The sequence below is a fragment of the Drosophila elegans genome, unplaced genomic scaffold, assembly GCF_018152505.1.
Source record: "Drosophila elegans isolate 14027-0461.03 unplaced genomic scaffold, ASM1815250v1 contig_149, whole genome shotgun sequence".
Lineage (NCBI taxonomy): Eukaryota > Metazoa > Arthropoda > Insecta > Diptera > Drosophilidae > Drosophila > Drosophila elegans.
The window spans coordinates 13,141,370-13,164,235 of NW_024545513.1; the positions used below are offsets into that span (position 1 = coordinate 13,141,370).

The 22,866-nt window shown below is 40.5% G+C and overlaps 6 protein-coding genes across 9 annotated transcripts; 2 read left to right on the forward strand and 4 right to left on the reverse strand.

The window, feature by feature from the left end:
• Positions 1–320: 320 nt before the first annotated feature.
• On the reverse strand, positions 321–3,249 carry LOC108140926 (double-stranded RNA-specific editase 1). Its single transcript, XM_017263990.2, has 4 exons — positions 3,125–3,249; positions 1,344–1,698; positions 692–1,275; positions 321–631 (listed from the first exon to the last, which is right to left on the reverse strand). Exons 1-4 carry the CDS (start codon positions 3,185–3,187, stop codon positions 431–433), a joined length of 1,203 nt encoding a protein of 400 aa, XP_017119479.1. The 5' UTR covers positions 3,188–3,249; the 3' UTR covers positions 321–430.
• Positions 3,250–3,734: 485 nt separating this feature from the next.
• On the reverse strand, positions 3,735–7,484 carry LOC108140933 (double-stranded RNA-specific editase 1-like). 4 transcript variants are annotated; one of them, XM_017263999.2, is made up of 4 exons: positions 7,402–7,484; positions 5,533–5,803; positions 4,404–5,008; positions 3,735–4,152 (listed from the first exon to the last, which is right to left on the reverse strand). In XM_017263999.2, the coding sequence occupies exons 2-4, from the start codon at positions 5,747–5,749 to the stop codon at positions 3,961–3,963; spliced, it is 1,014 nt and encodes a 337-aa protein (XP_017119488.1). In that variant the 5' UTR covers positions 5,750–5,803; positions 7,402–7,484; the 3' UTR covers positions 3,735–3,960. The 4 variants fall into 4 exon arrangements, with proteins under 4 accessions (XP_017119488.1, XP_017119487.1, XP_017119489.1 ...); XM_017263998.2 differs by having other exon boundaries at positions 7,302–7,454; XM_017264000.2 differs by having other exon boundaries at positions 5,533–6,836; positions 7,402–7,423.
• Positions 7,485–7,868: 384 nt separating this feature from the next.
• LOC108140917 (solute carrier family 35 member E1 homolog) lies at positions 7,869–12,313 on the forward strand. Its single transcript, XM_017263978.2, has 4 exons — positions 7,869–8,475; positions 9,468–9,676; positions 9,766–9,891; positions 10,982–12,313. Exons 1-4 carry the CDS (start codon positions 8,145–8,147, stop codon positions 11,438–11,440), a joined length of 1,125 nt encoding a protein of 374 aa, XP_017119467.1. The 5' UTR covers positions 7,869–8,144; the 3' UTR covers positions 11,441–12,313.
• LOC108140918 lies at positions 12,218–14,040 on the reverse strand. Its single transcript, XM_017263979.2, has 2 exons — positions 13,195–14,040; positions 12,218–12,590 (listed from the first exon to the last, which is right to left on the reverse strand). Exons 1-2 carry the CDS (start codon positions 13,908–13,910, stop codon positions 12,356–12,358), a joined length of 951 nt encoding a protein of 316 aa, XP_017119468.1. The 5' UTR covers positions 13,911–14,040; the 3' UTR covers positions 12,218–12,355.
• A 776-nt stretch (positions 14,041–14,816) lies between these two features.
• On the forward strand, positions 14,817–17,168 carry LOC108140924 (protein tilB). The gene is made up of 4 exons (XM_017263988.2): positions 14,817–14,846; positions 14,909–15,755; positions 16,393–16,605; positions 17,020–17,168. The coding sequence occupies exons 1-4, from the start codon at positions 14,837–14,839 to the stop codon at positions 17,129–17,131; spliced, it is 1,182 nt and encodes a 393-aa protein (XP_017119477.1). The 5' UTR covers positions 14,817–14,836; the 3' UTR covers positions 17,132–17,168.
• A 1,195-nt stretch (positions 17,169–18,363) lies between these two features.
• LOC108140925 (DDB1- and CUL4-associated factor 7) lies at positions 18,364–22,341 on the reverse strand. The gene is made up of 5 exons (XM_017263989.2): positions 21,558–22,341; positions 21,259–21,451; positions 20,443–20,902; positions 19,751–19,932; positions 18,364–19,671 (listed from the first exon to the last, which is right to left on the reverse strand). Exons 2-5 carry the CDS (start codon positions 21,447–21,449, stop codon positions 19,473–19,475), a joined length of 1,032 nt encoding a protein of 343 aa, XP_017119478.1. The 5' UTR covers positions 21,450–21,451; positions 21,558–22,341; the 3' UTR covers positions 18,364–19,472.
• Between the last annotated feature and the right edge of the window lie 525 nt (positions 22,342–22,866).

The following is a 22,866-nucleotide window of genomic DNA, read 5'->3' on the forward strand; positions in this document are numbered from 1 at the left end:
ATCATTTCTGCTCAACGGATTTAAGTTAAAAGATTTGTAATAAACACAGTTTTTGGATAATTTCTCAGGATTTTGGCCAAAAAAAAAAAATAAAACCGAGTTCAGAGTGTTCAGCAGTTCCTAGCCAAAAAAAAAAGTTTTTTCTTTGCGTTGATCTTTTTTCGTGTAAACTAGTGTTGTTAGTCATTAGTTTTTCTAACGCTAAAGATATACATATTTCTTATCTTTCGCATAACAAAACGTAGTTGCCTGCATGTAATTTCCGAAATATTATCTCGAGCAAATATGAATTGAAACGGCTAAATAGCTACGCATCTTTTGGAACCCGTTCTTTTAACCAGTTTGGTTAAAAGGCGTTGCGCATTTGACATTAAAAGCCGTTGTGAAAGAATAAGGCCGTTAAGCGTAGGTGCGTTTTGAAATAAATGCCTTAAGATGAAGTGTCGCCAAACGCAAAGTTCGTTCCGAACAGAGTGTTGCACACTTCCACGGCAACGTTGCGTCGTGCGATCTTCTTCGATCTGCCGCTGGCGGAAAACTCCTGGTTGTCCACCACGATTCCCAAATCTTGCATCACATTGGGCTTTTCGCCCGAGGTTCCATAGTCAATGTAATTGAGTCCCGGACGCATCTACAACAAAAAATGTACGCTTAGTGATTGCATGCTACCAAAAAGGTCGTCATAACTCACAATGCAAAGTATGGTGGCTGGATGCATGGTCTCCCAACCGGAAGGCAACTCGGTGCGCACCGGCGGCTTCTTGGGCTCCTTGGGCACCGCGGGAACTGGCTGTGCTGCTTCGCCACCAGCCGGTTGAACAGCATTTGCCGACGGATGCATCTCGGGCACAACATACCCCTCGCGCTCCCACTCGGCAAACAGTTTGTAGATGGCAAACGAGGCCAGATTTAGCATTGGCAGATCATCCTCCGGTGCGTCTGTCTCATCCTCATTGGTATCCATGGCCTCCGCAGCGTTTTCAGCGTTACTTGGCTGCAGCCTGGATGGCTTGGGTGTCATTTTTGCGATGATAAAGTCGCGCCAAGCCTTCTCGCAGGCCGCATTCTTGGCCGACATCTTGGAGAGACCCTTGCCCTCGTACTGATTTGAGTTCACTGTGACAACGGCCGTGAATCCGCCGTCGGGATTGCTGTCGATGGTGAAGTCGCTGATGGTCACGCCCTTCACCTCGTTGAGGGCCATCAGGGCGTTCTTCGGCAGCATGGATTTGCGCAGCTGGCGGTTCTGGCGCAGCTTCTTGTCCCGAGTGCGTTCTGGAAATAACAAAAACATATACATATATGATATAGAAAATGGGAAATCTGAAAATGTTTTCGCTTACCAGACGACTTCTTGCGCTTCTGGAAGATCTTCTTAAAGGGTATCTTTCCGCCGATGCCGTGGCCACTGCCATTCTCATCGCTGATGTCGATGGAAAACTCCTCTCTGGCCTCCGGTTCCTCGTTGGCCATCTCCGTCGGCTCCTCCTTGACGATAATGGGCATGGGCAGCTTGGCTGCCATGGCGGCTGCATCCGGCTTCTTGGACTGGACAGGCGAGGATGCCACGGCAGTGGGAACTGGGACAGGAGCCGGTGGCGGAGGAGGAGCAGCCAGCGAAGGAGCCTGATGCTCCTGGACATTATTATTGCCCTGCAATGGCGGTTGGATCAAGGGCTTGACGCTGGCACTGGGATTCTGGGTTTTGCAAAAGAGTTTCATTAGCTGATTAGTGGGGTGAAGGGAACGAGTTTTCGTCGCTTGATTCCCCTGGACAAAATCACTTGCAGCGGGCTAATCCAGTGTGCTAACAAAAAAGAGACTCGCTGGCCAACGGAAACCATCAAATCGTCAAGTTACACGGAAGTCTCAGGCTGCTCGGCTGGTATACTAAAAACCATAGTTCAGGAACTAGCCATGGCCATTTCTGCGACCCGAGTGCCCCGAAACGAAGCTCTGCACCGACGGAGCCACGTGCCCAGCCACTGTGGCTTCTCCGCTCATTGCATCCGACCAAGGACTCTGGATTGACTGACACTATCACTATGCAACCTATATTTCATTTTTGGGCAATGAAAATCCTTAAATTTTGATGAACCATTTAGAAAATATTTTAAAAGAAATTTTTATATTACTCTTCTCATAGAGAAAAATTAAAAATTCGCAAAAAAAAAAAAAAAAAAAAAAAAATTATTCATAGCACAATAAATTTTACTTTTTTTTATAAAATACATGATAAAACTCTTTAGTAAGAGTTAAAGGTTTGTTTACAACAATGCTGTAGCTAATATATCTAACAATCCTGTAAAAAAAAAGAAATCTCGAATATTTTCCAATTTGGCTAGGTTAGAAAAAGCACAAATCGCATAGTGTTGAATATTGATTGCCGCGGAGAAAAGGATCCTTCGGTCCTTGGTCGTGTTCATTGCCGGCGTCTCGTTTCGGGCACTTTCGGTGAAGTGAATGGGCATTGCTATCTGACGCAAAACTAATAATTTTATAGTTACAATTTCGGGTAAATGCATTTTCAGTAGCCATAAAAGTTAGCGATAACCGCAAGTCCAGCTTGAAACTATCGCAGTGCTGGCCATCTCTAGTTGTTCGAAAGCACGAGCAGAATGGAATGACTGGAATGTGTGTGGGTAGTGGGGTGAAAGGGGGGGGATGAATGAGGATGTTGGAATTCAACGGGATGCATTGTGGACTGGATGCTGGACTGCTGGTTGAATTCGGACAACGGTCTGCACTTTCGATTAACCCGCTTTTAGTGGCTATTGCAAATGAATTCACAATTGGGGTAGAATACACACACTCTCATATTGTGCGCTGCAAATTATAGAAATGAAAACGATATCTTGTTATTTCATAAAATCAAATATGCATGGATTAAACAAAATGGTTATTTTGCACGTCGATTTTCGTATTGGTTTTTCTATTTATTCACTTGGCGTAATCATAGCGTGACGTCACAGAGCTTAGAGTGCAGGCACTCAATACATACATACACACACTAGCAAAAACAACCAATCAATTTGCAATGCGGCGTTTTCTTGATGAAAAATAAAGGAGGAGCAATGGAAAAGCGATTTATCCAATGCCGAATTGATCGCTAAATAATGCTTACGTAAATTCCGCCGGAAACAAAAGATTTGTTGTTAGCTGCATTCGGACGACGAGCTCGCTTCATCTTGATTTTTTTTCTTTTTGAGTTTTATATTTCAACTTCACGTAGACAAATGAAGAGTGAGACCGTTGCTGAAGTGCCGAAAAATACCAGGGGTTTTGAGTGATAGGGACTAAAAAATGCCAAGAAACAACAGAGGAAATGGCCTAGTCCCACAGAGCACCATCCACCATCCCTTTCAAAGATGGTCCGTAAAAGCCACTTTCCACAGGAAATTTTATAATTAAAATTATTGAAATGAATGTATCAATCATTAATTCAAGTATATATGTGTAAGTATACATTTTTGGGAAAAAAAAATCTTTAGATAGACCAAAAAAAAACCCTAGACGTTTAATATGTTTTGTTTAGAAGGCTTCTAAATTTACGTTCACTAAATCACATGAAAAATTAACATACGATAATTGTCATTCTACTATTTACTAAAATTGCATGCATTTTTTATTTTTTGGGTCGTACTTAAAGCAATTAAAATTTTTTTTTTACTTTTTGGGCCTTTGCGTATATAAAAATTAAAAAAGTAGAAAAACACTTTTCATGTTTTTTTTTATTTTATTATTGTTTTACATATTATTTACTATTATGAATTGTAGTCTACATTTTGATAATAGTCGACATCTTTGTTCTGCACTATGAAAATGCAAGTAATATACATTTTTTTATAACAATTGTCAAATATTGATACGTTATTATTTCCTTGTATTCGGTGTTACTTTGAATCGTTCTTTCATACACAATTTTCCTAGGTGCGCTTTTTGAAAGCAGGAAGCGATTTATTACTCCTCGTATGTGAAGTTGGTTTCGAACAAGGTGTTGCACACACTAACGGCCACATTGCGACGAGCTATCTTCTTCGATCTTCCGTTTCCGGTGAACTTCTGATTGTCGACTATTACGCCCAGGCACTGGGACACATTGGGCTTGTCTCCAGAGCTTCCCATGTCCTCGTAGGAGATTCCGGGTCGCATCTGGGGATAGATTCGTTAATAAAAATATTGCAATGTTTTTAGTAACTTAAAACTAAGCTTCGTCCTGGTGTCACAGAATCTATTTTGATTTTCTTTAGACCTTATGATGATAGTTAAGCGTTTCTTTGAATATAATACTACTACCATTATATAATACATAAAATATTATACTTTAAAACCAATGAAGTTATGATTTCATAAAACGTAAAATAAGCTCTGGGACACCAAAAAAAATGTTCAGGTTAACCTACAATGCATAGAAGAGTGGATGGGTGCATGGATTCCCAGCCAGTGGGCAGATCCGTGCGGATGGGTGGCTTCTTGGGCTCCTTGGGCACCGCCGGAGCCAGCGATGTGGTTTCTCTTCCGGCTGGAACGGCAGACGGATGCATTCCCGGCACCGGGTATCCCTCACGCTCCCACTCCGCAAACAGTTTGTAGATGGCAAACGAGGCCAGGTTCAGCATGGGCAGCTCCTCGTCCTGCGACTCGGCATCGCTCTCGTTGGTGTCCATGGCATCGTTACCGGAAGCGCCGTCGGCAGTCACTTGACCGCCACCGCCACCGCCGGTCTTCTGCCTGAGACTATTGGCGGCCTTCATCTTAGCGATTATATAGTCGCGCCAGGCCCTCTCGCAGGCCGCATTCTTGGCGGACATCTTGGAGAGACCCTTGCCCTCGTATTGCTTGGAGTTCACCGTGACCAGGGCCGTGAATCCTCCGAGCGCATTGCTCTCGATGGCAAAATCGCTGATGGCCACGCCCTTCAGCTCGTTGAGGGCCATCAGGGCGTTCTTCGGCAGCATGGCCTTGCGCAGCTGGCGGTTCTGGCGCAGCTTCTTCTCCCGGATGCGTTCTACAACAAACAGAAATGGGACATGTAGTATTCTCTATAAATAAAAATTCATCTATATAAATATTGGTTATCCCATGGTTCGAACATAGCTCCACATAGAGGGTAAGAGTACAAGCAATGTCTTAAGGAATTTTCAAATATATGTTTGGAAGTGAAAGACTTGAAAAACAAAAGACTTTCAACTTAATTGAAACCCCTTAAACAGAATAAAATAAATAAACTTTAACAAAGCTGTTTAAGTAAAATTTTCTAAAATTATTTTTGGATTAGAAAGAATAGATTAAATCGTAGGAATTTGTAACTCAAAGACGCATAACCGATGTCACAAAATGATAAGTGGTATAATAATTTGGGATCATCAATTCTACAATTTTGCTTTATAAAGATGAAGGAAGATTTTATATAAATGAAGATTTGAGAACAGCATAGGAATCAACACCACTCTTTGCCGCTTTTAAACTTGTATGATAAACTTATTTTAGATAACACTTTGGTTTATCTTTTAAATTATTTTCCAAGCTCACCAGAAGACTTCTTGTGCTTCAGGAAGATCTCCTTGAAGGGTATCTTGCTATGGCGACCTTTCCCCGACCCGATGGCTCCATTGACATTCTCGCCCATTGCACCCTCCATAGATTCAGCTGATTCCGGGATCGGGCTTTTTTCAGTGGTGTCAGGTTCCGTGGTCTGTTTTTCCTCGACTGACGAGTCCTCGGCCATCGCATCCTTCATGATGGACATGGGCTTTGTGGTCGGACTTTCCGAAACATGAGTCGCAGTTGTCGCATTTGGATTCTGTTTTGGAAATAGGTTCTTTAGTCAATTGGTCAAAGGATTTTCTGTTTGGTTTTTTTTTTATTTGTGTTGTATTTCTGGAGGAAAAGGACTACGTGGAAGGGTCATCCAGTGTCTAATCTATCCCGGTAAACTCTCGTTCAGTAATCGAACTCCTTGTGCACGGCAATCGGGGATCTTCTACAGTCCCTCCAATGGAGGCTCGCTGGACCACTAAAAACCATAGTTCAGGAACTAGCCATGACCATTCCTACGACCCGAGTGCCCAAAAACTCTGTGGACTCGCCCGTCATCGCATCCGACCAAGGACTTTGGGATCTAGCAGTTTTTGAGTCTGACAATTTTACTTATATTTGTGCCGTGTAATCGGAATTTTTCTGATCAATTTAAGGAACCAATTGACAAAACGCATCAGAAAATTAAAAAAAAAAATTTAATTCAAAAATACTCTAAAAATCAAATATTTGGACAAATCTTTGGTGTAATTAATCTGAACAAGGTCTAATTAAAAATCCTACATTAATTTGTTATACAGGGCACCTTTAAATCTTTCAAAAGTATTAATTCAAATCTTAAAAAGAATCATTTTTGATATTTGGACTTGGCTAGAAAAAGTAGGATGTAAGGGGGGATAGGATGATCCTAGGGTCCTTGGTCTTTGATCGTTGCCGGCGTCTCGTTTCAGGCACTTTCGGTGAAGTGAATGGGCATTGCTATCTGACGCAAAACTAATAATTTTTTAGTTACAATTTCGGGTGAATGCATTTTCAATAGCCATAAAAGCTAGCGATAACCGCAAGTCCAGCTTGAAACTATCGCAGTGCTGACCATCTCTAGTTGTTCGAAAGCACAAGCAGAATGGAATGACTAAAATATGAGCGGTGGTGGGGTGAAAGGGGTGGATTGTGGATGCTGGAATTTAAAGGAATGCATTATGAATGCTGGTGGAATTCGGACAACCATCTGGTGCTGCACTTCAGATTAACCTGCTTTTAGTGGATATTGCAAATGGATTCACAATTGAGATAGAATTCTGCAAATCATATAAATGAAAACAAAGTTGACGTTAAAATAGAAATGAATTGAGGTAGTATGGTGAAAATTATGTGTAGCGTTGTTTATGCTTTCCAATGCATTTACGCATGTATGCAAGTATCTAAACAAAATGAGATGCAGTCCCAAAAACCTCAGTGGTGTACTTGCATATTTAAGCATAGAAAAATACTTCTACAGAGAACACTCTATTATGCAAACTTTTTTTTTTGTAAAAAAAAAAGAAGGGAAATTTGGGAAAAATTGTCGATTCGTATAATTATTTAATTCAAGATGAACAATAGAAAACAATAAGTTATAGATCATATTGTATTGTATTTGTTTTAAAATTAAAACAACAAAAGGGTTGTTCATTACACTTGGACCACTGTTCACTGATCGAACGTTCACTGTATAAATCCGGGACTTGCATCAAATTTTATGCAACGATCAATGAAAAACTTACTTGAGCTACGCCGGAAGCGTAGGCAGCCGAGGTGCGACGCAAACGGTTCATCTTTTCGATCTATTTTGAACCTAACTTGGAACGCAGCTAAATTCCTTACCGTTTTATGAAGCAAAATTCCTAAACTCCTTCACTAGAAAAAAAAACACAAAGTTATCGACATACATATTTACATGCTATCAGTGTGACCGTTGATTTTATGTTCTTTTAGAACCTTAATATGCTGATCTCACAGAGCACATCTCTCATAACTAATTCTCATTATGACGTTTTGAATAGACTTGCCGTACCAAATTATCCCAAAATATTAATACTAAAACAGGTGATAGTTCTTACCCTGCCCAAAGAAATATATAAAATAAGATATATTATAACCAACAAATTATTCGTCCCACTGTCTGTTCTCATTGCTACTATTTCCAAAACGCTTATTATAAGAATTTATTTTTATTTCAAACATAATTGAAAGTAATCGCTTTTCGCTGGGCGAAAAACGCACATTTTTAAGTGGAAATTAATGATTTGGCCAATAGCATTTTGGGGGGAAGCGTTTCGCCATCTGGTCACACTGTCCCTGGTACACGTAGAAAACAAACAGACCAGACGACGACGACGATTTAATCGACTCGATTTAAAGCAAAACAGGCGCAATGCAATAAGCCCCGTGAGTGGGACAGTTAGCAGACCCACCAGCTCCAGGATCCGGCCTTGCCACTTGCCCCCGATCCGCGCCAGAAACGGCTCCCACATCCGCATCCGGACTTAAGCCACGAGAGCAAGAGCACGGGCACGGGCACAGGCACGGCCAAATCCCCAGGAACGGTAGCAAAAACCGGAACACAAATGCTGGGCGGCAAGCGGACGGGGTCGCGGCACATTGCCGTGGTGGTGCTGATGTGCCTGTTCTGGTACGTGATCTCCTCCAGCAACAACGTGATCGGCAAGATGGTCCTGAACGAGTTCCCCTTCCCGATGACCGTGACCCTGGTGCAGCTGTGCAGCATCACCCTGTACAGCGGGCCGTTCTTCAACCTGTGGCGCATCCGGAAGTACCAGGACATCCCGCGCCCCTACTACTACCGCCTGATCGTCCCCCTGGCGCTGGGCAAGCTCCTGGCCTCCGTCACCTCGCACATCTCGCTGTGGAAGGTGCCCGTTTCCTACGCGCACACGGGTGAGTTGGTCGAGTTGGTTTGGCGGGCCAAACCAGTGATTCCCATTCCCAACGCCCAACACGTCAGCAGAATCTGCCTAATGTGTCTCAGATAGTATCAGTCTTTCGGGGAGGGGTACAACCGACAACATGGCTTGATATCTTTTAAACGATCAGAACTATAATGAAAAAAAAACACCTAAAAAGAACTGCAGACATGGACATTATGCTGTTCACATTAAAAGTATTATTCCGATGAAAAAGATTGATATCTATAAACAACAAATATTAAATTGAAACTGTGAATAATGGAAATTTAAAGTAGTTTTCTATTCAAGGATCAAAATTATGTTGAAAACGCTAAATAGAGTAGTGAATATTTATCATAATTGTAACTGATCACATTAAATGACTTTGACATTATGCAATATACATTATTATTATTATTCCTTTTAAAAAGATTAATGTCTTATTAAAACTTGAATAATCTAGAATAATAATGAGTGATCTATTTCTTGTTCTACACTATTTGTACTATTATTTAACGGTATGGAAGGAGGGATAAACCTGAGAGACTATTAGCCAGGCACTCCAAGAGTGGTACATTACCATAACTCTAATGATAAAACATCTAAAAAGCTTTTAAAAATTGTACTTTATTTCCCCTTTAAAAATATTATATTTATAGAATGATCAAAACTATATGGAATTAGGCATTAAGAACTGTGAATATTCTTTATAAAAAAGGTTTTTATATGTTAGAGTACTCTATAACTTTATAGTCTTTCTCTCCCCTGAGTACTTAATCAAAAAAATAATGAAATAAAAATTGTTTATGTATACCTAATGAATCTGTGGATATAATATAAATAATTTGAAATAAAGCGATAGATTTCAAGAGAGATACAGATACATAAGATGTGAGTTGAAGGTCTCATAGTTAAACCTTGTAGCTACCAATATTTTGACTATAAAATAACCTGCAACTCCATACTCTTTATCTCCACCTCCAGTGAAAGCCACAATGCCACTGTTCACCGTCGTCCTGACGCGCCTGTTCTTTGGCGAGAAACAGCCGACGCTCGTGTACCTGAGCCTACTGCCCATCATTACGGGCGTGGGCATTGCCACCGTCACCGAGATCTCCTTCGACATGATGGGCCTGGTCAGCGCCCTCATCTCCACGATGGGCTTCTCCATGCAAAACATCTTCTCCAAGAAGGTAGGAAGTGTTTGCTTAGCCAGTTGTTTAGCTTGTGTGGTCAGTTATTCAGTAATTTGTCTATTTCTATCTCATATTATCCACGACAGGTGCTCAAGGACACCAACATCCATCATTTACGGCTCCTGCATTTGCTCGGCAAACTGTCGCTGTTCATCTTCCTGCCCCTCTGGTTGTACATGGACAGCTTTGCTGTATTCCGTCACACGGCGATTGTGAGTAGAGCCTGTAAAAGGGCTGCAAGATCTGCAAGAGCTGCGGGCAATCTTATCTTCATAATTGGCTCTTACATTTAGATAAAGTTTTCGATAGGGGCATACTTTAATTAACAATAATCGGGAAAACAAGCTGGGAAACAAGGAAAAAGTATTGCTTTAATTCGAACATTAAAGCTATTGTATACTTTTACCTAAAACTAATTCTTCCCATTTTAAACGTTGAGCAGTCCACAAGTATCTCAATAATAACCATTTAGTGTTGGCCACGTTTCCAAATAATTTATATTGCTTATCGCACGCAAGTCTACTAGAAATATCTAGAAACACTTGTGTTTGTCTTCTTGTTTACTTATATAGTTTTAGTAATTGCAAACACCTTTCTGTTGCCTGTTTTCGTCCCTCAAAACATTTTGTCACATCAAAGCACTTGTGCAAATCAGTCAGAAAGCTTTTACTTTAATGTTAAATGTTATTGAAAAACTCACAAACTTATAAATAATAAAAATTAGGCCGATGGTAATGGCTAAAAATTGTTGCTGTCGTTTGGCAACTGAAAAATCATGCTGCGACTAAAATAGTTTTTTGAAAGGACTTCATTTCTTCCATATTTGAAGACGTAGTGTTGTAACTAAGTCTTCCCATTGAATCAAATCATGTCGGAATTTTTTAGAATTTTTTTTGAGAAGTTTTAATTTACCTACTGTTTTTTTAGGTTTTATGTTTACATATCTATAAGAAAGCGCAAAGCTGTAATTGAAATATACTCTTGGTTTGTGTATGGATATTGTACAGTTCAGATTTGTTGTTTAAAATATGAACATCACATTGAGAGCAATTCACTTCGTGTCAACTTTCTGTGACAGATTCGAACATTAAGTTGATAATGATAAGACAGTTTTATATCAAACAAGACTAAACATGATATTGAGATGTAAAACGCTTCCGAAATATAAATTTAACTCAAGTTTTGAAATGTAAATATAACAGACAAAGTAATGTAGGCTTATTTATTTTTTAATCATTGCTTCTCTTTGTGTTTTTTTTTTTTAAACCTTCCCAGCACTTACGAGTCTTTCCTTTTTTGCAGAAAAACCTGGACTACCGGGTGATTGCCCTGCTGTTCGCCGACGGCGTCCTCAACTGGCTGCAGAACATCATCGCCTTCAGCGTCTTGTCGCTGGTCACTCCACTCACGTATGCGGTGGCCAGCGCCTCGAAGCGGATCTTCGTGATCGCCGTGTCGCTGCTGATTTTGGGCAATCCGGTGACGTGGGTGAATTGCCTGGGCATGACACTGGCCATTTTGGGCGTGCTGTGCTACAATCGCGCCAAACAGATCACCCGCGGCCGGGAGCAGCCGACTCTGCCGCTGTCGCAGAACAGCAATGTGAAGTACTCGCCGCTGGCGCAGCAGTCGGATCCCTATTACCGGGGATCGGTCAACGGGAAGCTAACCAATGGGCTGCACAGGGCGCCCGGTAACAGCCTGCTGGCAAACGGCAGCGGAATGCCAAGCGGAACGGCCACGCGGCTGCTCTTTGTTTAGTTTGTAGTTAGTCAATGTATCCAATCCAATAGGCGGGAGGATGGCTGAGAAGTATTTACCCGTGACCACCAAACCATTTCCGACTCTCTTTCTATATGTATCGTTTAGTGCATATATTAAATACGTTTGACTAAAGAGGCACAACTCTAGATCTAAGAATATTAAGGACGAAGCAGGATTTTCAATTGCATATGAGCGGACTTGTAAATTTTTGTATTTCAAAATAATTGCCTCAATTTAAACAATCAACTTTTGAAATACATAGGTTTGCTGGTCATTTGAAATTGATGTCCGAGATGACGGTGCTAAAACAATATGGCTAATGATTAGTAATAACGATAGATTCACTGAATGGAATTGTCTTAATTGTAAAAACATCATTTTGCTGGAATATTTTACACACTCACTTTTATGTTATGTAAAAGTTCCAAGTCTCAAAATGACAAAAAAATTAAAAAAAAAAAAAAACTAAGAAAAAAAGACACATTCTTACACAAGGTGTATACAATTTGTAAGCTATGACATTCTTTTAGTAAATCAACTCGAAGATGAAAAATTTGGATGTTGTGCCGGTTGAGTCAAAAGTGAGTGATATATGTATTGTATTGTATTGTATGTTCAATCAGAATGCAAAGCAATGCTGTAAATTAAAATGTATTTTGATATTGTTTCGGAGGCGAGGCGAGCATGTAAATAGGTAGTTTGAGTCCCCGATTTCCATATCCCCCATATCGCCCATATTGCCCATCGCCCGCAAGTTTCGAATTTGTTTTTGAATTTGATTAAGCCGTAAAGTGTATTCAGAAAGCGAGAGTGCATGTTAAATGCCAAAATAAAACTGTTGACCATGTACATAGGCATAGCAAATGCAAATCAAAGTGTCTACTTCTTGACCTAACCTATTTGTTGTTGCAACTATCCAATCGATGGATTGGGTTTGGGATTGGGATTGGGCACCAGCTTGATCCATTCGTTGTCCAGCTCCTTCCGGTAGCCGATCCTTTGGAGCAGCGCCTCCGACCGCCAGTTGGTGGCCACTATCCAGGCCGTGAGGGTAACATCCTCGTCCCGGGCAATCCTTCGGGTCATCGCAGCGGCCAGGAGGCCACCCAGTCCACGTCGCTCCGCTTTGGGCAGTACTTGTAGCATTCTGAAAGCGAAAGAACATAGATTAATTGCATTTATTTTTTAGAATTTTTTCTATCATGATATAACACATTGATTTATGTACACTTTTCTTGTATTTATACAATTGTTTGCAGAGAAAATTAAGGCGATAAATTACTAAGTTAATAGAACAGTACAGGGATCAGTTTATATACCCTTGCAGCTATTGCAAAATTTAAATATTCTTAAAAACACTTAAATTTTGGTTTATATGCGTTTATGTTTTCAGCTCAAATATTCTATCTTTATTATAGCAGCTATATGATATCGTTTCCGATTTGAATTAAATTTAAACCGCTAATCTGATCAATTAAAAGAATTTTTTAAAAAAATTCAAAAATAGAATAAAAGTTACATTTTGTTTTAATTTATTTTTTAAATATTCCGATGATGTAGTTGTCCGATTTTAATGAAATTGAAACCTTAACTCTGAAATATTAAACTATCACTACATCTCAAAGAACTAAAAAAAAAAATTAAAAGAACAAAGTTATATTTTTGTCATATATTTTTCGTAGAAACGGACGGACAGACGGACGGACATGGCTAGATGCTGACCAGTGTAATATATATACTTATATACGAACCCCAAGCCGGAGAAGTCGTTCTGGAAGATCCAAGCAATCAGTTCGCCAGTGTCGCTCCGGCAGACTCCCAAGGATTTGTTGAAGCGGATGAGGGCGCGGAGGTAGGTGAGTGAACCCTCACCCTTGTTGGGCCAGTTATCGTGCACCATGGCCGCATCCTCGTCCCTCAGCCGTCGGATGTCGAACTCGGAGAGCAGCTCCGGAACTTCCACAACCGCTGCGGAGTCACGGGGCAGAACCATGCCGAAACACTGACGCGGCTGAATGGCGGTGACACCGCGTTTCAGGGCCAGCTCCTTGATGCGCTCGCAAAACGGCAGATCCACGTTGGTCAGCAGGGCGCCCTGGGTCCACTCGATGAGCCGGGTTTGCTCCAGGCACTGCCACAGCTCCGCAGCCCCGTCCGGTTGCCAGCTGAAGAAGGAGACGCTCTGCACGATGTCCCGGTGCAGGCTCACATAGGTGCCCCACCGGCGGAAGTCGCCCCTGCGATGGGTGTAGAACTGCTTCCTCAGGGACACGAAGTTGGGATCATCGCGCGATATCTGGGCCTCGTCCAACTGGGCATCCCACTTTCGCTGATTGTAGATCAGCAGGTAGTGGAAGTTCCTCACACCGAACTTGGATCTATACAGATCGAGCAGTTCGTCCACTTCACCATCGCTAAGTGGCCGCAAGATATCGCTATCAGTGTCCACCATATCATCGATGCCCATCGCCAGATCCTATAACCAGTTATCACAGATATGTATCTGTCTGTCTGCCGATTTTAATTCACTTTTTGTGTGGCTTCCCCGACTGCCTGCCGTCCGACGACTGGTCGAGGTTCATTAAAGCTGACCGCATAAACACGTCGCCAGCGATTCGCTAGTTCTACTACTTAATTCTAATTCAGCTGATTAGATTTCTCTCGTTCGACCAGGGTCGGATTTCAGGAAACGAAGGCAGTGAAAGGAGGGGCGCCAAAAAAAGCCTCCTTACCGGAAGAAATTTCTTTTCTTCAAAATAAAATAAATATATATATATATTTAAATGATTTAGTTAAGAGATTTACTTGGTAAATATTCCTGGACACAGAATAATATTCATTGAAAATATGTAAATATAAAAAAAAAAATTTTGTTTCAGTGAACAATATTTTATTTGAATCTAAGGTAGGTACTCAAAGAACTTACTATGATAACGTCTGCGGCTTTAAAATTTAACTAAAGATTTTTTGTTGATATTTATTAAGCGATTAGAAAGTAATTGGTTTTATTTTAATCTAAAGTAAAGTAATAAGAGTTAAATATTTTCGATATAAAAAATATTTCCGAACGATAGTAAAAAACAACATTCAATATCTCTTAATAATATAACAAAATATATACAAAATAAAGAATAAACAAAAAAAAACAAAGACTAAATAATTGAACAAAATATTAAACTTGAAGTAAAAAAAATTATAATAAGCTTGTCACTTTCACTTTTTTTAAGTTTACATACTAAGACTAGTAAAAATAAACAATAGTTTATTTCTATATACTGCAAAGAGCAAAACAATAATACGAAAAATGGAAAGTGGTGTGAAAATGCCTAGCAACGGAGTTGGCTTTGCATCTTGGGACTTACTATTATTTTCTCTTTCAACACACTCGTCAATATGGTGCTCAGTAAGTTTAAAATTAAAAAAAAATATTTCTTTAGTTTTAACTGATCAAATATTATTACACAGTCACCGAAGAGCTGGTGCGCAAGAAGTCGGAGCACAATGAACGCCTAATCAGCACTCTGGAGGAGATCTCGTTGCATCAGGAGGACATCGAGGTGATAGAGCACATCCAGAACTGGTGTCGTGACCTGAAGATTCTGCTCCTCCAGTCCAACCTCATTGGGCGCCTGGAGAACTTGCACAAGCTGAAGCGCTTGGAGTATCTCAATGTGGCCATCAACAACATAGAGAGGGTGGAGAATCTCGAGGGCTGTGAATCGCTGGGTAAACTGGATCTCACCCTAAACTTTATCGGGGAACTGACCAGTGTGGAGTCGCTATGTGGCAACCACAATCTCCGTGAGCTAATACTCATTGGTAATCCATGCGTGGATTATCCCCACTATAGGGAGTATGTGGTGGGCACTTTGCCGCAGCTGAACAGTTTGGATTGTGTCGAGATCACACCCTCCGAACGCCTCCAAGCATTGAGGGAACTGGCCAAGAATAGGGCCATCGTCGTCCAGAAGCAGACGGATCAGGCCATAGAACGGGATGAGCAGCGCATCCGGGTGGCGGAGCAGCAGTCCGCTTTGGCACAACACTGTGCCGGCATCGACGATGAGGAGGAGCGCATTAAGGCCTTCTGGCAGGCCAAGAGCGAGCACTGTCCGGAGATTCGCACGGAGATCGCCAGGCAGCATCGATTGGGCCGGGAGCGGCATGAAACCAAGTCAGCACTGGATCCACCGAAGCGGGAACGCAACCTATTCGCCCCCTGCGGCAGACCCTACAATCTCAACCAGGGCAAGCTGCCCTTCAACTTCCAGGACGAGGCTGATCACTATCTCCTCCAGCTGGAGGTCTACAGGTGAATCAAGAAGTAACGATCTTTGGAGCAAGATCACTGAAATTAACCCCTTAACTTGGAGTTCCCCTAGTATAATTTCAGTCAAAAGCTTACAGTGAAGAGTCAGTGAACAAGACATTTTCGACCATATTAAGTATATATATATTCTGGATCAGCATCACTAGGAGAGTCCGTCTGTTTTTTACGCAAACCATTATTTCAGTTTTAAAGCTATTGAAACATTCTCAAAAGGGTTTATATTTGATATATTTGTTAATTACCAGTGTTGGGGTTTACCTAGATACTTGTACCTAGGTACACTTTTTTTTATACCTTATACCTTACCTAGGTGAAGATTTTTAGGTAGTGAAATATATATTTTTGATTTCAAATTAGCTGTATACTTTATCTGTGAGCATAGGCGAAGGTCTTGCTGGCAGAGCGCCGGCAGAGGCCGACACGAACAGTATAAAATGCACACACACTGACAAGACTTGCAGTGCAAATTACTAACACAACCTTACCTTATATAGATCCAAAAAACTAGTACCTTTCCCAACAATGCAAATTACTAATATTCAACTAAAAAGCTTCTTAACTTATACGTTTTTCGTTTTCAAATAGAAAATGCTTTAAAATAATATGTACTTCCCTTCAGACACCTAGATACTTCTCTAATTGATGTGGATGTACAGACCAATTACACTAGAGTCACGGTCAAGAAAAAGATCTTCCAGATCGCCTACAATGAGGAGGTCAAGCCGGATGAGTCCACAGTGCAGCGTTCACAGATCACGGGTCACCTGATGGTTACGCTCAAGAAACTAAAGGTCAACGAACTGCTGACCACCAAGAAAAGTCAGGGAAAAAGGTAAGTTTAAAGAGTATATAAACTTAATACTCAGAGAATCAGCTCCGAACTAGAGCTTGATCTGTTTGTCTATGACTTTGGAATCATAAGTCATGGAGTCATGGAATCGACAAGCAAATGCTCCTGTCATGAGCTATGAATCTTTGAAAAAAAAAATGTTTATCAAGCTCGAACAAAAACCGTTCAAACAGCTCATGTCAAATATTTTTGGTTAGACAACAATACGTTTGAATTTATAAGCTTCTTTTAAAAATTGAGACTATGATATTGAGATAAGTTTTTGATCAGATTGCATTGATCACATGACATTTCAGATCGAATGATAGAGCTTCTCTAGTCCTTGATTGCATGAGCTTATGATTCCAATAATTAATTAACTTATTTATATTATTTATAATATGCCTATTTTTTCAGTTCTGCCCCTTCCGATACCGAGAAAATGGCCGGAAAACAGGAGGAAAAACTACGTGCAGTCGTGGACATCAGTAACATTTGTCCACCCGCCGATCTTCCCGATTTAATTTGAGACAGAGTTCATTATTTAAAAATGGTTTATTTAAATATTTGTTTGTTTTGGTTTGTTTTCTCCAACTTTTCGTCTTCGTTCTTCTGTTTTGTTTGGTTTTTGTGATCCATCCATCCATCCATCGATCAATCAATTAGCTTTCTAGTAACCTCTTCAGCCTGATCGGATGTCTATATATACGCGCTTGTGTGTGTGTAAGTGTGTGTGTACATATACATTACATATATAAATGTTACATATAACGTAAATCGGATAATGCAATAATGAGAACACAAATGAAGAAAAACAGATACAAACTGGAGTATATCATATCCTAACTTGGTTTTTCGATTATGTTTGTTACGGAAACCGTGTCATGCCAAATCAATGGAAATGTCTCTGATCGATGGCTATAAACGTACAAATATCAAAAGGATTCAATTCGATTCGATTCGATTTCAGTGTTTTACTATTCTGTGGCTGTGTGGGGGTGGTGATTTGATTTGATTTGGGTTTGGATTTGGGTTTGGGGCCTCTTAATGGCTATACAAAATCAGGGCCTAAGTCTTGTTCAAAAGTTTTTACGGCTTTAGATTGTTGGTTTTTCGTTAAAAAGTTGTTTGCCTTTCATGCTGTATTTACAATACATGATCATCGGGAATATCGGTATTGCTATCGCTTTCTGTATACATATCTATATATATATATAAGTTGTGAATTGATATAAATTACAAGATACATAAAAAAATTGATTCAATTTTATTTGGATAAGTCGCCTTTGTCCTGTGGAAAGCATGGGATGTGTGGTTGGGATCTGAGATTATTTATGGAGGGTCCTGTCTTATCTGAAATGATCATAGTTTGTTTATGTTTTTGTTTATGTTTCGTTCGTTTGTTAAATGGATATAGCAACAATCTTGTATTCTCTCTCGCTCATATATTTCGGTATTTGTTTTTGCTTTTGCTTTTAGTTTGTATCTTTAAATAGTATTGTATTCTAGCTGTGTTGTGTGCAGTTTGTTTTTCCGTTTTTTTGTTTTTTCGGTTTTATTCTGTAGTATATGTAAGTATTTTCGCTTATCTATTTAATTCATTTCGTATTTTGTTTGTTTTGCATTCGCGTAAGTCCATGGTTTTGCTTTTGTTTTTCTTTCTCTCTTGTTTTTTGTTGGTTGTTTTCCGTTTTTGGTTCTCATACAAAAATTGAACAAAGTAAAAATATTTCGAAAAAGCGTTCTTGCTGTCTACTTTCTTCGCCTCATTTTTTTTCCCTCTAACATATGTATTGATGTGGCTGCTGCTGCTGCTGATTTGGCCAGACTCAAAAAATTGGTTAACAACATTCATGGTTGAAAAAACGAGGTAGGACATTGTTTGTGTGTTTTTTGTTTTTTTTTTTTTCATTCTCATTTTTTTTCATATTTCATTTGGGTTTGCATAGTTGAGATTTAAGGGGTTATATACAGTTAGGATTTTCAAAAAATCTATTTTTTCACATTTACTTTCTTAACGTAAATATCGTTCCGATGAATATTTTCGAACACGCAAATTTTAAAAGTCGTTTCAGAGCGCTTGAAAATTAAAATTGTGTTTTCAAAGTCGGTGACAAACATTATTCGTAAACGGCTAAACCGATTAGTCTCAAATTTTAACACGAGCTTCTTAAATATATTTTTAAGTTATTAATCGAACATTTTTTTTCCACAAAGTATTTTTATAAGCAATTTAAGGCGCCTTTTTTGAAAGGAGCTCCCGGAGATTAGCTGTAGCGTTTTTCCAAATAAATACGTTTTCCAATAATTTAATAAGTCTTAAACTATAGTTAAAATATAACATATTATGTGTACAAAATGTCAGATAAATAAATTTTGAAGTTTGCTTTTTTTTCGGCCTACTAACTGTATATAACTTCTTAAATGAAATAAAGCGCATCAAATCGATTGGGGTTTTTGGGGGGAGGTGGCGGTCTTGTCAAGTGTGAAATAAACTACAATTAGAAATACATATTTTGGTTATACCTTATAAACTTGACTTACATACTTGTATAATCAACTAAGCTAAGAATTCTAAAATACATGATCCATCTCCATCCTTTTCCCATTATATCCCTCCCTCTCTCCTTCGCTCTCGCTCTTGCTTTCACTTTCACTTTCGCCTTTCTTCTGATCTCTCTCTTGCGACACAAAAAAAAAAAAAAATTAAAGAGACTGCGTTTCCGTCTCCTAATTACCAACAGCAAGTGTGTGTTTTTGAGGGTGGAGTGTGTGTGTGTGTGTGTGTGTTTTCTTTTCCTGTTGACTGTGCGTTGTTCAGCAATGGCAGCCAGTTGCTACAGCCAGGGACCAGACCAAAAAATTGACTCTTAGACCCGCAGGATCTCGCACGCTTTGTTGTAGCAAATGGCTATCCAGTCGGGCTGGGTGGCGCCCCACTGGATCTGATTGACTTCGCCCTCGGCAGCTGTATAAGCTAAAATTGGATCCTCGATTGCGCGTGGCATTTGTTGTATATCCCAGATCAGTGCTTGGTGATCATCACCGGCAGTGCAGATGTGACAGGAACTGAAATTTGCAATGCAACATTTGTAGTTCAACTTGTAATAGCTAAACGACTAAGTTCCATGGGTGACGACTGACTTACCTATGCGGCGCCCACGCAATACCGTTGACGCACGCTCTGTGATTGCTCAGTCTTGCAACGGGTGTACAAGGAACACGAACATCTAAAATAATAACTTCGCACGAGTCCATGGCAACTGTGGCTAAATAGTTCGGGTCCTGTTTGTTCCAGGCCAAGCGCAGCAGCGCCGTGTGGGCAGGATCCTTAATTGGTTGCACAAAAAATTAGGTTAAAAAGACATAATAACATTACAACATAAAATACTATAATAATAAAAAACTACATGCATTTGGCTATGCTAACTGATATTCGATTAGAGAATAACAGAATCCCTTATTTGACAAAAAATACATTTTTTTCTGTTACTACGGTTTGGATTTTGGCTAAAGAGCAATATACTAAACATAAAACGAGATAAGTTCTAACTCAGACTATATTAATAGATAAATTATAAATAAAGGTTTATCCGTTTTCCGTTTTGTGTGTGTAGCAAATGTACCTCACTATGATTTATATGCGAATTTTGTTTGTTTTTAATTATAATATTGACCAAAAATGGCATTTTAAATTTAGGTTGAATGATATAAATAAAATCATACATTTTATGGACAAAAAGTCGAGTAGCCCACCTCTCCAATACATATCAAACTAAAATGCTAACATCTCTAGCCCACAATGATAGTGTAAAACTATAACTATAACTATTAACTCACCTCATAGATAATAGTCGAGTGCTCCAGATGCCGTAGATCAAACATGCGCACCGATCCGTCCGCTCCCACAGAGGCAAACATGTCCCGACCGCCGCCTGCCCGCGAAAAGGCAATGTCGTAGACCTCCTTGTCGTGGGCGATGAGCTGCGTCTTCACGTGTCCCGCCACATAGACGCGGGCGTGCGGCTGTCCAGTCTCCAGTCCCCAGATGGTGCAGGTGGTGTCTATCGAAGAGGTGCCCACCAGATTGGGATCCACCTCGTTCCAGTCGAACGATGTGAGCGGGGCGCAGAAGTCGCTGTTCTTGTTGTTATTGAGCACACACTCGAGTCGCGTGTCCGGTTCGCCGGCACGCCACACCCGCAAATAATCACCGCTGGTGGCCAATAGATCTGGATAGACGCCCTTGGAGTCCGGGATCCACATGATCTTGGTTGTGGGATATGGATGGTCAAAGGTGCTGGTTTGGGAAAGAGCAAAGCAGTCGGTAAAAATGGGGATTTGCGAGACAATAAATGTTTGAAATAATCAAGTTCCTAGAATACAGTTCAAAGTAGTTATTACTTAAATGTACGATATTAATATGTGATATTATTTATTCGTTTATATTGTTTTGAAATTATTTTATATATTTTATGATATTTAATTTAAAATAGTATGTATTGAGTATTATATAAAAATACTTCACTTTTTAAACGATAAATTAAATTAGTTAATATGTCAGTGATGGTAATTAATCTTTGAATGTGAATGTAAAGGGTCTGGTTATAGAGATTTATATATCCACGAATTGTGGCTCTTGGACTAGCAATATACCTCTTCGCACTAAATTCGCTGGTGTCCTCGTCCAGGCTGATGATCTGCACCTTGTTGTTGTACTCCTCGATGAAGCTGCCCAGTGCGAGCCGGAATCGCTTGTCCGGCCGGACACTCCAGTTCATGGAGTACAGTGGCCATGGTGCGAGATATTTGTAGATCTCCTTGCGCTTGCCGGCGGTCGATGACATAACTGTGGATTGCAGGGATCAGCATTAAGCATCCATTCTGCATACAAGCTTAGGATCGGGATTCGGGGTATGAGGATCTCGGGATCGGTATCGGGAATAAAAACCCACCTGAACTGTGTGATGGGAAACCCAGATCAAGGCGAAGAACAGGACCAGGTGACGATATGCTGGCGGACGATTACCCTCAAGGCCGTTTCGCTGGTGGGTGGTTGTGGGTGGCTGGTGGCTAAATGACGACGACCTCCGTTGATGATGACGATGATAATGATGATGATGACTGATAATGATGACCACTCAGAGCAGCGGACAACTCAAGAAAACGTCATGGAACGGGAAACAAAGGTCTTCTCTGGCCACTCGCATTTGCACACTTTTTCCGGCTGGGCTTGGCTGGGCTGGCTTTTCCTATAGCATCGCCTTTTTTCCGAAACCGAAACTCACTTCATTTTTGTTCTCTGGCAGTGTTGCCAGCTCGGCCGTTTTCCGGCTAAAATCCGTCCCTTCGCCGGCGAATTCCGGCCAAATCGAAGACCGGAGACCACAGATCGGAGTATCTGGAGTACAACCAATCAAAATGGCATGCGAATCAATCCAACGGCGTGCACATTTCGGCCGCAATGCGTCTGTTCGGCTTGGAAATGTTTCCGTTCCCGGTACTACGGAAAAGTTGGCAACACTGAAACGTAATGCGACGCGACAATTTGTTTTGTGCGGCCTTTTTTGTTTGCAATTGGTGTGCGATTTACGTCGTTGGCTAATGCAACGGTCAAAACGCAAGGCAGGTGCGGCACAGAGGCGGTTTCGAGGTGTTGCGGCGCGGAATTGTTGGTCTAAAAACTTTTAACAGAATCGTTTTCGCCAGAATTTTCACACAAAATCTAGAGATGTCAGAACGGATAAGCCGTCGACTGCACCTGCGATAGTATCGATATTTTTAAGGATTCCGCTATCGATGTTTCTTGTTTTAAAACATATTTTAAAATTAAAATTTTTAATTTTAACCGAATCAATTGGCAACAAACTATATTAAACTTAAGTCATTCAAGCCACCAAAAACGGACAGGATTTGAATTCAAATTCATTCATATCCAATACCATTTGAAATAGGTTTATCTTGGGTACAAGAATATATAAGAGCCTTTTACCTCACACAGGTACTAATTTTTTCTTACCTTGATAATAAACTTCACTAGGCACCGTTTATAGCCCAGTCCGCCGGGCCAAAATTTTCAGTTATTCCTTAACGGTGGAATTAACGTTCCTTACCGCACGTTTCTGGCCGATATTTAGCCGATGTTTTTTCGGCGCATCTCTTAAGCGCGAATTTGAATTGACATGTTTCTGTGAACCAGAGGCGTAGTTTAAAATTAAGGGGGTTTGGGAGGTTAACGCTCCTCTAGGCAGCAATTTAAATACA

Bases quoted from the DNA above. Each gene is read 5' to 3' on its own strand.
- LOC108140925 (XM_017263989.2), bottom strand. From the start codon at position 21,449: ATGTCATCGACCGCCGGCAAGCGCAAGGAGATCTACAAATATCTCGCA. The intron at 19,933-20,442 runs GTGAGTTAATAG...CAACCAATTAAG, and splicing joins ACTCGACTATTATCTATGAG to GATCCTGCCCACACGGCGCT. The intron at 19,672-19,750 runs GTAAGTCAGTCG...TGCAAATTTCAG, and splicing joins ATTGCGTGGGCGCCGCATAG to TTCCTGTCACATCTGCACTG.
- LOC108140918 (XM_017263979.2), bottom strand. From the start codon at position 13,910: ATGGGCATCGATGATATGGTGGACACTGATAGCGATATCTTGCGGCCA. The intron at 12,591-13,194 runs GTTCGTATATAA...TTTCGCTTTCAG, and splicing joins AACGACTTCTCCGGCTTGGG to AATGCTACAAGTACTGCCCA.
- LOC108140926 (XM_017263990.2), bottom strand. From the start codon at position 3,187: ATGAAGCGAGCTCGTCGTCCGAATGCAGCTAACAACAAATCTTTTGTT. The intron at 1,699-3,124 runs GTAAGCATTATT...TGCAAAACCCAG, and splicing joins TTGTTTCCGGCGGAATTTAC to AATCCCAGTGCCAGCGTCAA. The intron at 632-691 runs GTGAGTTATGAC...TTTTTGTTGTAG, and splicing joins CAGCCACCATACTTTGCATT to ATGCGTCCGGGACTCAATTA.
- LOC108140917 (XM_017263978.2), top strand. From the start codon at position 8,145: ATGCTGGGCGGCAAGCGGACGGGGTCGCGGCACATTGCCGTGGTGGTG. The intron at 8,476-9,467 runs GTGAGTTGGTCG...CTCCACCTCCAG, and splicing joins CGTTTCCTACGCGCACACGG to TGAAAGCCACAATGCCACTG. The intron at 9,677-9,765 runs GTAGGAAGTGTT...TATCCACGACAG, and splicing joins AAAACATCTTCTCCAAGAAG to GTGCTCAAGGACACCAACAT.
- LOC108140924 (XM_017263988.2), top strand. The intron at 15,756-16,392 runs GTGAATCAAGAA...ACTTCCCTTCAG, and splicing joins CTCCAGCTGGAGGTCTACAG to ACACCTAGATACTTCTCTAA. The intron at 16,606-17,019 runs GTAAGTTTAAAG...CTATTTTTTCAG, and splicing joins AAGAAAAGTCAGGGAAAAAG to TTCTGCCCCTTCCGATACCG.
- LOC108140933 (XM_017263998.2), bottom strand. From the start codon at position 7,352: ATGAACCGTTTGCGTCGCACCTCGGCTGCCTACGCTTCCGGCGTAGCT. The intron at 5,804-7,301 runs GTAAGTTTTTCA...TTTCCAAAACAG, and splicing joins ACGCTTCCGGCGTAGCTCAA to AATCCAAATGCGACAACTGC. The intron at 4,153-4,403 runs GTAGGTTAACCT...ATCTATCCCCAG, and splicing joins CATCCACTCTTCTATGCATT to ATGCGACCCGGAATCTCCTA.